Source organism: Dromiciops gliroides, chromosome 2 (genome assembly GCF_019393635.1).
Source record: "Dromiciops gliroides isolate mDroGli1 chromosome 2, mDroGli1.pri, whole genome shotgun sequence".
NCBI lineage: Eukaryota > Metazoa > Chordata > Mammalia > Microbiotheria > Microbiotheriidae > Dromiciops > Dromiciops gliroides.
The window spans coordinates 468,123,852-468,137,744 of record NC_057862.1 but is presented as its reverse complement, the minus strand read 5'-3'; the positions used below and the strand labels follow the sequence as shown (position 1 = coordinate 468,137,744).

Here is a 13,893-nt window from a genome sequence, read left to right as displayed (position 1 = left end):
AGTTGTCACATCTTTATTCTTTTCCAGGCTCCATTCCTGCATCTCTAGAACACTGTCTACAGGGCACCCATACCCCCAATACCTTATTCCCTTCATTATTACTTCAGCTCCTTTTTAAGTAATATTTTTCTGCAAGGAATATCTTTTTATTTGTATGTTTGTGTTTCCATTATTTGGCAAAGTGCCAGACACACTTAATGAATACTTCTTAATTTTTCTGAGTGAAAATGTCAAGATGGATATTAATAATCACAACTTTTGGTATTGTTTCCAGACTAGGTTTCAAGATAGCACTCAAAATAATTTAAAACAGAGAGTTTATTCTTGGACCACTCAGTCAATTTTTTTTTTTTAACTTTGCCATCTAAGCTCACTTAAAAACAACAACAACAAAAGCCAGAGGAATCAAATAGGTTAAAATGTTTCCTTGCATTGGGCATAAGATTCCTCTGTTTCTGAAATGGGAAAGACACCATGGCATAGTGAATAGAGATGCTAGTCTATGCATAAGGAAGATGTGGCTTTAAGTCTCACTCTGGACACATGTTGAATAGGAAAATTCCTTACTTTCTCAGTTCCCCAAGCAATGCTTTAAGACTATAAGTTGCAGAGAAGGTACCAGTCTGCAGTGGTAGGAATTCCCTCATCAGGAATTTCTTCTATCTGTAAAAACAGAGGATTGTCCCCTCTTAACCCTGCCCCAAAGGGGTACAAATGATCTATTCTGCCTACTCCTATTCACCATCCAAAAAACCCCAAACACCTTCACCAGAAATAAGAATAGTACTACATATTATCAGACAATGAGAGATGATATAATTATTTGTAAACACCAGAAAAAAATTATATTGTAAACACTATTACCATTAAGAAACCAGCCCAAGTCACACTTTGAAAACCACAGCTCTGGATTGATAAATGCTAACAACATGTACTTTTCCATCATTACCTGTGGCGTGATCTGTTGTTGCATGCCTGACCTCATATTAATGCCAACGGGGGCAGATGCTGCAAACTGGTTTAAGATAGCCTGCCGATTTTGGTGTATCAACTGGAGAAAGACAGGGAGAAAATGAAATAACTACACTGCTACAAGCAAACATTAAGTAGCATAGCCCAACAGTTAATAGGGACATTTAATTTAAATTGCTTGGTTAAAGCAAAATTAAATGTTTTTTGCAAACCTATTTGCCAAAAAGGAGTAAATATCCAACAGTTACTAAAAACCCATTGAACAAAGAGAAGTGTTTATATTTTAGTAGGATATATAGGAAAGTAAGTGGAAGAAGTATTTTATGACTTTGAAAAAGGGCAAAATTTCAGATAATCAGAGAACAAACAGGGCCTGGAAAGGATTGTGGAGGCTGTTCTCCTAGTTCAACTTCCTTCTTTCAGATGATGAAAATGGAGACCCAAGGTCACACAGATAGTAAGTAGCAGAGCTGGGACTCAAACTCAGTGATTTCAAGTTCAATGATCTTTCCAAAGCACTATGATTCCTCTCAAAAGCTTACAATCTAGAAACACTCTGTCCACACACATGAACACTGCTATTTTTTTTCCCACCTCCTCTGATCTTACTTTTTCCCAAACTCTGCTTTCTGGCTTTCAACCTCATCATTCAACTGGAACCGGCCTTTTCTCAATCCTCATCCTACTCCTCTATGCAGTCTCTGGCATCATTCATTCCCTTTCCTACAACATAATCTCTCTGATTTAGGTTTTTGTGACACTGCTCCTCTCCTGGTTCTTCTCAAAGCATATATTCTCAGTTCTGTTTGTTGAATCGTCATTCTGGTCATGCTCATTAACTGTGGCTGTCATCTAAGGGGTAATCCTAGGCTGTTTCTTCTCTCTGTGCCATCTTGCTTGATGAACTCATCAGCTTCCATATGTTCAATTATAGTTTCTGCACAAATGATTACATGTTTGTAATACATATCAGAGATGTTTACATATTCCAGCCCTAGTCTCGAGTTGCAGTCTTACATCATAAACTGTCTCTAGGACATGTAGAAATGGATGTCCCATAGGCATCTTACATAGGCATCTTAAACTCCACGTGTCGAAACTGAGCTAATTATTTTTCCTACTAAACCCTCCTCCCTTTGAAACTTTCCTATTACTACTATGGGCCTACTATCCTAACAGTTACCCAGATCCACAACCTCAAGTTCTCACTCATATAGCCAATCTATTGCCAAGTCTGGTTGTTTCTACCTTTACAGAATTTCTCATTTACATCTCTACTCACACATTCACATGCTGGTACAAATCCACATCATATCATGCCTGGAATACTAGAATAACCTTGTGATTAGTCTCCTTTCCTCAAGTATCTCCTGATTCCAATTTATCCGCCACTCAGTTGACAAAGTAGATTTCCTAAAGCACAGGTTTGACCATGTCATCTTCTTACTCAAACTCCAGTAAGCCACTATTGCTTCCAGGATCAAATATAAAATGAGATGGCTTTTAAAGCCCTTCACAACGTGGTCGCTTCCTACCTTTCCAGTCTCATTTAATTTATTCTCTCTTCCTACAGTTTCACTGACTGTCCCCTAAGATTGGAATGCTCTCTTGCCTCATCTCTGCCTTCTGACTCTCCTGGCTTCCTTAAAGAGTTGCCTAAAATGCCACCTTCAACAGGAGGCCCTCTCTAACTCTCTCACCTCCCTAGCCAAAGCTAGTGCCTTGTCTTTGAGATGACCTTCCTCTTACATCATATATATGTTAAAGGTATAAATTTATGTATGTTGTTTCATTACAAAGTGAGCTCCCTGTGGAAAGAAACTATGTTATTTGCCTTTCTTTATATCTCTAGCACTTAGCACAGTGCCTGACCATTATAAACAATTAATACATGCTTGTTGAATGACTCTCTCCCCCCACCCTGACTCCGTGTTGCTAAACATGACTTAATTCAAGGATCATATGATGGTTTTGTTGAATGGAATTGGTGAAGATGAAAAAAAAAAAACCAAAAACATTTAGCTTTTGGCTTAATAGTAGATTCCTAGTTGGTGCTATCAAGGAAGTAGTTATCCCCTTGGTTAACTCACATAACTTCTTTGGAGCTCAGTTTCCCCATCAGTGAAAGGAGGGGATAGGACTATATATTCTAATAGATCTCTTCCACCATTAAAACCTATTATATAGTCCATGCTGATATTTGTGAAAGGGCTGAAAAGGTTTCCTTAACTTGAGAGAAGAAAAGAACATGGTTTATTCTGAAGAAGTCATCTTTCTAGGTCAGGAGCTGAGTATCAGATGCAGAGAGGCCTTCATTGTATCAGAAACAAGTAACCTTAGAGGTTAAATAGATGCCTATACTGTAGGATCCCCACACACACACACATTGTGAATATCCATGTTCAGAGAGAAATCTCAAGATAAAAGAGTAGAACAAAAGCTACATACAAAACATTAACTCATTTTGGAATGATTTATTCACTGAAGGTTTATTTTTGTTTTGATTAGTAGAAGGGGACATCTAATTAGAACCTAAGTTGATAAATAAATTAAATTTGAATTGGGGACAAAAAAACCTAATAACACCATCCATGGACAAATGTAATTGTCAGTTGTTTTGGAATGCAGTAAAACTAATTTGCAGAAAATAATAAGATCTAATACTCAAGTGTACTTTCAGGTGGTAGTGGACATTCATTTCTAAGGTTCCATAGACTATTTCTAAAACCATTACTTCATTATTCAATGGTAAAATAAGCCTTTATAAAAATAAACCAAAAATTCAAAGTTTAAAAGTAAAAGTAGGGGGCAGCTATATGGCACAGTGGATAAAGCACTGGCCCTGAATTCAGGAGGTCCTGAGTTCAAATGCAGCCTCAGACACCTGACACTTACTAGCTGTGTGACCCTGGGCAAGTCACTTAACCCCAATTGCCTCACCAGAAAAAAAAAAGAAAAGAAAGTAAAAGTAATAGTCAATTTTTATAGTATAGTCATATATTTAGGAGACAACACCTAACCCAAGAACTCTAGGTAAAATGATTTAGTCATTATCTCCTGAAATACACCTTGCTCATTCTCTTTTCTAGCTTTTACTGTTAAGCTGCTCACCTGAAATACCCTTCTCCTTTCTAATGTGCCTATTCAAATCCTACTCCTTCTTCACAGGTTGATTTAAAATATATTTCTTACAAGAAGTTTTCACTGATTATTCCAAACCACAGTGATCTTTAATGAATTCCTTTCAACTCAAAAGCGTTTTTCGATCAATGTTTGACATCTAGTTTATCCCTTGATCGCCATGTACCAACATGTCAGCTAAAAAAAAAATCCCAGCACAGGATTAATCAACAAGCTTTTATTAAGTGCGTAACAAATACTATTCAAAGACTGGTCATAGAAGGAAAAAGAAAAAACAGTCTTACACCCTCAGGAAGTTTATATCCCAAGAGAGAAGAGAACAAGTATTTTAAAAGGTATATATAACATACATGCAAAGAAAATGAGGGGAAGGAAATTGAGGCTGGGGAGACCTGGAGAGGCCTCCTGAAGAGGGTTGCATTTCAGCTGATTCTTGAAGGAAAACAGGGAATCTAAGAGGCATGGGTGAGGAAAGAGAATATTACAGGCATGGGTGGCAACACTCACAAAGGTCAGGAGAATGAAGATGGACCATAATGTGAAACGAACAGCAAGTAGATCAATATTTTCTAGTCCATACTGTATGTGGAAGGGAGTAATGTGTAAGCAGATTTAAAAGACATGAAGGGTTGCAAAGAGCTTTAAATGTCAAATAAAGGAGTCTATATTTCATTGAAAAAGTAATATGGAGGGGACAGCTAGTGGCACAGTGGATAGAGCACTGGCCCAGGAGTCAGGAGAACCAGAGTTCAAATCTGACCCCAGATACTTGACACTTACTAGATGTGTGACCCTGGGCAAGTCACTTAACCGCAATTGCCTCAGCCAAAAAAAAAAGGAAAAGAAAAGAAAAGAAAAGTAAAGTAAAGTAAAGTAAAGGTAATATGGAGCCACTGAAGCTTAAGTAGGGAACTAACATGGTCAGATTTATTTTTAATTTTAAGATTATATTAGCTTTTATTGACGCATATGTCTATAGTAAAAAAACAAAAAAAAACTGACATTTTTTCCTACACACAAATTTCTCAGGTTTCCTGGCAGATAACAGCATAATCCTATACTTGTATAATTAATGTTGAAAATATAAATGAACAAAGTATTACTATTACTGTATGCCAAATGAGTTCTCACCCTCTACTGCCAAGTATCAGTGATAACTATGAAACCATGTTTACTTGGAGCATTTCTACAGACAGAAGAAGTTAGAAATAATGTTCTTAATGAAGTTCTTTGTTATTTTAACCTAAGGATGTTTGGATACAATTACTTGATTCCATGGTATACGCTGTCTTTCATGGTATCAAGATTTTTTTTGCAATTTTGTTTTCTCCCTTCTCCAGAGTGAGTGTGAGTTGAGGGCTAAACCAAGATATATAGCATGCATGTGAGCAAACAGAATCACAGAACTGGAGTTGAAAAGTGACTTCAAAGGCCATCTAATCTAAATCTTTCATTTTAACAGATAAAGAAACTAAAGTCCAAAGAGATTAGGGGACACAAACAAAATCACACAAGTTATATTTTTTATGGTTATTACTGAATTCAAAGCCTTGCATCCAAAATAGTTTATCTGTACCCAGTCTTCCTGGATATACATAAACTATGGACTAGATCTTTCTATGGTACAGTGAGGAAAATGTAATTATAATCTTTTTTTCTTCTTCTTCTGGTGAGGCAATTGGGGTTAAGTGACTTGCCCAGGGTCACACAGCTAGTAAGTGTCAAGTGTCTGAGTCTGGATTTGAACTCAGATCCTCCTGAATCCAGGACCAGTGCTCTATCCACTGTACCACCTAGCTGCCCCTGTAATTATAATCTTAAACCTTCAATTTCCTATCTCCAAGAACTTTAAGGTCAAGAGAAGTTCAAATTTCTTGTGATTGTCATTCATATAATTGCTTACACAGAGTTGAAAGGAAACTCAAATGCCATCTAAACCAATCCTTAGCCAAAGTATGAATCCCATTTACATGAATCCAAACTGTGTGTTTTCTTTGAGGCTTACCTCAAAGAAAGGTAGTTGTATAACTACCATAATATCCTTAGGTCCTGCCACATATGAAGAGTTTTGCTGCACTCAGCTGAACACAAATGCTCACCTAGCCTCTGTTTGAAGCCTCTCAGTTGAAGAGGAACTTTCTGTCTTCTGACATTTTATTTTTGGATAGCTCTAATTGTAAGGAAATTTTTACTTATATTGAGTTGAGATCTACCCGCCTTCCAATTTCCCCCAATGGGTCCTAATTTTGTCTTCTGGAAACAAGTCTAAGCTCTTTTTCAGAAGACAATCTTTTAAAACTTTCAAGTCGCCACAACATTCCCTTTATTCTCTTCTGGATATGTTCCATTTGTCAATAAACGTTATAATATATAGTGCCCTGAACTAGACAAAATACTCCAGGTGGTGTATGACTTGGGCAGAGAACAGCAAAGGTATCAATTCCTGAGTAACTGTGGGTGAGAGCATATTAGACAGATATATTAATTAAAAACTCAGGTTTCTCTCATATTATAAATATATTAGAACTGAATTGTCATAATCCTATAAGTTATAGTTACTAATTTCGAAAGGTTTTTTATGCATCCATTCATTTATATGATTCAGCAGAAGGGATAATTAAGTGATGGGTTTTATAAATCTTGATAGTCTGTCATAGACTAGATACTTAATGCAGAAAGAAAGGAGGCCTTCCAGTTTATATCAGGTCTACAATGCAGTAATTTCTGTACTACTTGGGACATGACAAACCACCATAATATAGTTCTTTCTTCTTATAAAAACAGCATTCTTGCTCATTACTCCTGGCTATGAATCCTCTTTGATGTTCTCTGGAGCAGAGGTGATGTTTCATGTGGCACCTAACTTTGAAAAGTGTTTATCTTATTTCCTCACTAAACTGTAAGTTTTGAGAGTAGGAGCAACATTCTTCTTGACTACCTCAATAAAGGACTGTTTAATAAACAAAAGAAAAGGTAGTTAACACATTAAATTCTAGTGCCCACTTTTTCTGATGTCCCTAGCCCAGATGAACAAAGGATTAAACCAGAATAGTTTGCCTCCAATCCATGCACATCTCAAATTGTTTCCTGTCTTTTCCTTTCTTTTCCCTCACTTCTCACTCCCACATTCATTCCTACTTTCCCATACTATGTCCCTCTTTCTTAATTTTCATTTCCTCCTTTTTTCTTCTCACTTTCCCTTTTATTTTCTTATTCTAAACAGGCTATAAATATTGAACCAAGGCACACTGTTATTATTTGTTGCATTTATTGAATAGCTTTGTGGTACCTTCCCTGATTTAAAAAAATAAAAGTGAAAAGTCTTTTTTTTCCCCTTGAAACAAAACCAACAAGATTTGAAGAAACAAAATTAAATTACTATTTTTTGGTGGAACTTTTAGCTCTTCCCCCCTGAGCTAGTGATAAGGGGAAAGTTCATCACTACTGATTTAGGCTGATAAAGATAACAATATCTTTCTTTGATAAACACTGCGGCAATGGGCTCCATTCCATCATTAGAGTAGCTATTTTCAGAACACAGATAAGAGCTGTGAAGCTTTCTTACATTTAGAAGCAGGGGCAGCTAGGTGGTGCAGTGGATGAAGCACCAGCCCCAGATTCAGAAGGACCTGAGTTCAAATCTGTTCTCAGAACTTGACACCGTGTGTGACCCTGGGCAAGTCACTTAATCCTCACTACCCCACCCAAAAACCAAAACAAAACAAAACCAAAAAAAAAAAAAAAAAGACCAAACTGTTTGGGTTGAGGAGGGAGGGAGGAAGAAAAGTTTAGAACACAGAATTAGCTCAAAGACCTTAATCTCATCAGAGTGGGCTCAAGGAAGGAATAACATTCACACCCAAGTGGGAGGAGTAATCTATTTAATCTTAAATTTAGAAGCACCCACCAAGTATGTGGTACTATATAAATGTTATCTATTGCTGTTGTTGCAAGAATCACCTCATGGGTTTATTATAGGGAAATCTCTCTTTAAAGTACTATATAAGGGGCAGGTAGATGGCATAGATCACCTGCCCTGGAGTCAGGAGTGCCTGAGTTCAAATCCGGCCTCAGACACTTAACACTTACTAGCTGTGTGACCCTGGGCAAGTCACTTAACCCCAACTGCCTCACTAAAAAACAAAAACAAAAAACAAACTATATAAATATAGTTTACTTTGAAAATAATAATGAGAAGGATGCTATCAGAAAAACCCAGATGTGTGTGTGTGTGTGTATATATATATATGTATATGTATATGTATATGTATATGTATATGTATATGTATATGTATATGTATATGTATATGTATAGAGATATATAGATATAACCTATATCAGATTACCTGCTGTCTAGGGGAGGGGGGAGGGAGGGAGAAAAATCTGAAATTGTAAAGCATGTATAAACAAAAGTTGAGAACTATCTTTACATGTAATGGAAAAAATAAAATACCTCATACATAAAAAAAAAAAAAAAAAGAAAGAAAAACCCAGAAAGACCTACATGAGTGGATGCAATGTGAAATGTACTGTATACAAAATAACAGCAATACTGCAAGATGATCTGCTGCGAATGCCTTGGTTATTTTCAGCAATGCGATAATCTAAGACAACTCTGAAGGTTTTATGAATAATGCAGTCCATCTACAGAGGGAAAACTGATGGTATCTGAATATAGGTTGAAGGATAATTTTTTTTGTTAGCTCCTTTATCTTAAGTTTTGTCTGTTTTCTTTTACAACCTGGCTAATGTGGAAATGTTTTGCATATGTTCATGTACAGCTTATATTGAATTACTTGAGTTGGGGGGGGGGTGTTGGAGAGAGAGAATTTGGAACACAAAGTCTTAAAAAAAAATTTGATGTCAAAATTTATATTTACATGTAATTTGGGAAAATAAAATTCTAAAACAAAAGTACCCACCATGAAACAACAGTATTTACCTGCTGTTGTCCTTGCAACCTCTGTTGCAGTTGAAGTCTAAGTTGGTTGGGAGCAGCTGGAGGCCTATTCAGAGTCTGCCGGGGCTGCATGCCCATGTTAGTAGGAAAAGCTCCTCGAGGTGGTGGTACTTGAACTGGCATGGTTCCCATGGCAGGCTTTTGCCTAACCATGCCTTGAAAAGGACTGGGGAGATTAGCAGTAGGTGAAGCTGAAGAATAAGGCTGCGAATATAGGCTGGATCTTTCCTCCATCATTAAAGGTGGTGTTGATTGTTGTGGTTGAAATCTCTCTGTTAATACTTCCAATCCACCTCCCTGTTGCAGAAGAACCAGAACAATTTGAAAGTGAATTTCTAAAAAGATGTGACATTTGTTAACATTATCATCTTTGATCTGAATACAGTATATTTCCCAGAAAATGCCACTTGAACATCTCTGACCTTATTTTACACTAAAAACAAAGCTTTGGTTACTTGCTACCTAACTGCATAAAGAAAGCTGCTTTCAAGTGGAGTAACAGAGAATGAAAATACAAATAAAACAAACCTCTAAATCAGTGAAAGATCACTAAATTTTATAAAATGTCTTATGGACATGTCTAAGAATCATACAAACACCAAGAGAAAGATTCTTTGAACTGGAAGGGGACAGCTAGGTGGCACAGTGGATAAAGCATTGGTCCTGAATTCAGGAGGACCTGAGTTCAAATCTGGCCTTACACTTGACACTTACTAGCTGTTTGACCCTGGGCAACTCACTTAACCCTTACTGCCCTGCAAAAAAAGAAAAAGAAATAGAAATAGAAAAGAAGTAGGTTGGTAAAACTGGGATGCTGACATGAAATCAACTGAAGACAATTAAAGACAAATTATCTCAATGCTTCAGAAGCTTATTGTCAGTGTGAGCATTCTTTTCATAAATGCTAAATGAAACCATTCCACTTTTTAAAAGATGATCTGCTTCTAGAACTGGGGATCATCTCCAAGCCACAATAAGATATTAGAGGTTTATGTAATTCATTATGTTATAGTATGATAATTTTTATAAGAAGTATTAAATATAAAATTAGCTAGATAAAACATGAAATGGAAACAAAGTTTAAAAAATTTTGATCACCTATCCTTTTTTTTTTATCTGGCCACTAATCTTCAAACACTCTAAGCTTTATGGAATACCTGGACAAGTTTGTCAATTCCAAGGGCTCGGTCTAGCTCAGCAAGTTCAGTTTCATCCTTGCCACTGAGAAAGGATACCAGTTGATCAAGAAGAGCCTTCTCATCATTTCTTCCCTCTATTGTTGTTGGTGGGCAGAGGAGCTCATCTAACTGGGAGGTAATGCACTGGCTGTAGAAATAAAAAGACAATCAGCTTGAATAACTATGATATCAAGAGAAAATAATTTTTCACTTTGTTTAGGCAAAAAAAAAAAAAAGGCCACGAAACTTTTCTGGAAATTTGTTCAGATTGTGTTAATTTTAAGCAAGGGCAAAAATGTGGAAAACTGCCCCCAAATTATCAAGAAACAATTTAGTTCAATTTCATATTCATTATATTAATAAGATCATTTGACCATAACATTTAAAGAAGCTATACTTAATTCACTATAATTAAACTCAAAATAATGCTAAGTAACACCAATAATCATTTTTTACAAAGAGTACTTATCAAATGACAGTTAATATCAACAAAGACTTTAATGGGAAAAAATTTTTTAAACATGTCAACTATCAGTAGCATATCACTACTGATTTTGTTAAAATATCAATTTATATAATTTAAATAAGAAAAATAAAAACAAAAGCATTTGTTTTCTTAAAATATGAACCAGAGAAGAACCCACACACAGTTCAGTCTAACACAAAACTCAGTGCTTATATATCCATTTTTCCATTGTTGTGTGTAGCACTGTACTTAACATGACGCATTTCCCTAAAGTCATTTTATACGTGTTTCCTTATATATGGAGATTCATACAGAATAAGTTGGAGTTTTTAGAACTGGAGTAAAAAAGGGCACAAATTAATTCTATGTCATCTGAAGATGGAAACACAGGAATGGGAAGCAATAGGAGTTATTTTTAGACTTATCAGTTTCAGGAGCAGGACTGATTGCATGTTTTTGTAACAGGGAAAATCTGGTCCCTCCATTCTTTTAGAGAAAGCTATGTATATATCTGTCTACTCATCCAACATGAATTTATTGAGCACCTACTCTGCAAGGCACTGTAGTAGGTGATATGGAGGCTCCAAAGACACAGTCCTTAACCTCAGGAAGCTTACAGTATAGTGGAAAAGATAAGATACACACAAGCATTTTGTGAACCTTCATTCAGAAAAAATACTAGAAAGGTCACAACATGTAAGCTCATACATACCACTATGCAGGGACAGCCAAAGTCAAGTGTTGGCAAGGTCCAACTTGTATAAAAAATTCTCTTGATTCATCCCTGACCAGAATATAGAGGTGGTAGAAGGGAAAGAATACTAGGGAAAACTGGTTTATGGTACCCTGTATAAGCTTGGATAAGTAACACTATTCCTGAGAGGGTTAAATTACTTGCTATCATTTAAAGTTTTGTGTAACATCCTATTATCTTAGTGCTGTACAAAGGGACCAGATCACATTTTTAAAGAGAGATACAGGGGCATCTAGGTGGCGCACTGGATAAAGCACCAGTCCTGGATTCAGGAGGACCTGAGTTCAAATCCGGCCTCAAACACTTGACACTTACTAGCTGTGCGACTCTGGACAAGTCATTTAACCTTCACTGCCCACCCCTACCCCCACAAAAAGAATGTATGTAAACATTAACTACTCTCATTGCCCTGCAAGGCCGGGTGGGGGGGGGGGGGAGACAGACAAACAAAGAGAACAGAGGAAATATTTTATTGTAGATAAAGACTGTTCTTGCTCTATCCAATAAGTCAAATTCTGAGATCAAATCATCTAATCATCATTATTAGATATCAAAATATGACTTCTTGGATAGAAAAATGAAAAAAATTTAGTGGACATGAAAAATTTTGAAAGACAGTTTTGGACTCTGTTGAGTTCATTATCTGAGGATCAGGCTAGATAATTTCAAAAAGGTTGTGTAGCACATGAGTTTTCTTGGGGTGTGAGAGTGGAGTAGGGTGGGGAAAGCAATTCATAAAACTATTACTAAGGGCTCTAGGTATTGTGGTCATTATTGGTGGAAGCAGTCCTCCCTCCCCAAATGAAATCACAGATTTCTGGAGTATTAAAGTTCTAGAGAAGATAAGTAAATACCGTATAACCACAAAACAAGGGGTAAGCATAAAAGGGTACTTTTTGGAAAGGAACTTTGCACAATGAAGGAAATTTGCATAAGGGCTAGAATGAAATCTAAATTACAATTTTCACAAGTTATCTATAAAAGCAAAGGCACAATATTATTTAAATTTGCAAATTATAATAAGCATTTTCAGGTAGGAAAACAAGCAAATTTATACAGAAAAAGTGAATAGACTGTGTGAATGGGCAGAAAAGTCACCCTCTTTAGCCTTCAACTAATTATCTTTCTTCCTAAAACATGGTGTTCCTTGCCTGACCTTTCCTGCACACTGAATAAGTTATTAAATCTTACTGATTCTTACATCATAACTTCTCTTGGTCTACTTCACATCCATATCTAGGACTTTCCATTTCCACTGTTATTACCTTCATTTCCTGTATTTAATAATGGAACTACAGCAATAGTCTGACAGTTCTCTCTTGCATCAATCTACTATAGTCTGTTTAATTCCCATAAAGACCCATTTTAAGTATGATACTCCAATGCTAAAAAATAGGCAATTGTTTCCTATGATCTAAAACCCAAACCTCCAAGATTCTTAATTTGGCCCAAACTTACTCTTATAATTGTCTCTTACCAAAATGTCTCTAAATGAACTCTGTACTGCAGCCAAACCAGACTATTTGCCTTTCTCAAAAGACACTTTCTGGGCAGCTAGGTGGCACAGTGGATAAAGCACCGGCCCTGGATTCAAGAGTACCTGAGTTCAAATCCAGCCTCAGACACTTGACACTAGCTGTGTGACTCTGGGCAAGTCACTTAACCCTCATTGCCCTGCCCCCCCCCAAAGACACTTTCCCATTTCCTAGCCTAGAATGCCCTCCCCTTATTCTACTCCTATTGAAATTACTTTCATTCTTCAAGTTAAATGCCATTTACTTCATGAAAATTCCTCTAATCACCATAATTGGAAGGAATCTCTCTAGTCTTTGAATTTTAATAGCATTTTGTATTCTTCAAGTGATACTATATACTGTACTGCAACAAAAATGGAAGCTTCTTTGGTGAGTGAGCATAACTATATTGAAAAGAGTGCTAGATTTAGAATCAAAGGACCTACATTTAAATCCTGTCTCTACTAGTAAGTTCCCATTCAGACCAACATCTATAATCTTCTGATAGTCTACAAATCATAAAATATTACCTTAATGCAATACTTGTATGAAAATATTGAATAAAATAATACTTGCACATAATGCAAGTTTGAAGAATTAAGGAATGATTAAGTAGAGGATTTGAGGAGGACTGTTTCACCAGCTTTACTGTATACTACTGTAATTCCCTTTATGAACTTTATGGTCCAGTCAAAATGTCCTTCTGGCTGTGATTCACAAGACTTGCGGTTAAGTGATTTTTTTTTTAATGTCGTAAAAAGCATCTACCTAAAACCAAAAGCAACCACCTTATACAATGGGGATATGCTAGAATCTTTTCTTATAAAAACAGAAGTGAAACAAGGAAGCCAACTTTTCCTCTATTATTTGATATAGTTCAGGAAATGCTAATAATAGTATTCACAAGA

The 13,893-nt window shown here is 36.3% G+C and overlaps 1 protein-coding gene across 1 annotated transcript in view; it reads right to left on the bottom strand.

The window, feature by feature from the left end:
* The window catches only part of NCOA1 (nuclear receptor coactivator 1), a 118,025-nt gene that overhangs the window by 37,514 nt on the left and 66,618 nt on the right, over nucleotides 1–13,893 (bottom strand). The window contains 3 exon segments of the mRNA XM_043981971.1: nucleotides 950–1,051; nucleotides 9,056–9,370; nucleotides 10,231–10,399. Of these exon segments, the coding sequence (XP_043837906.1) occupies nucleotides 950–1,051; nucleotides 9,056–9,370; nucleotides 10,231–10,399 (586 nt within the window).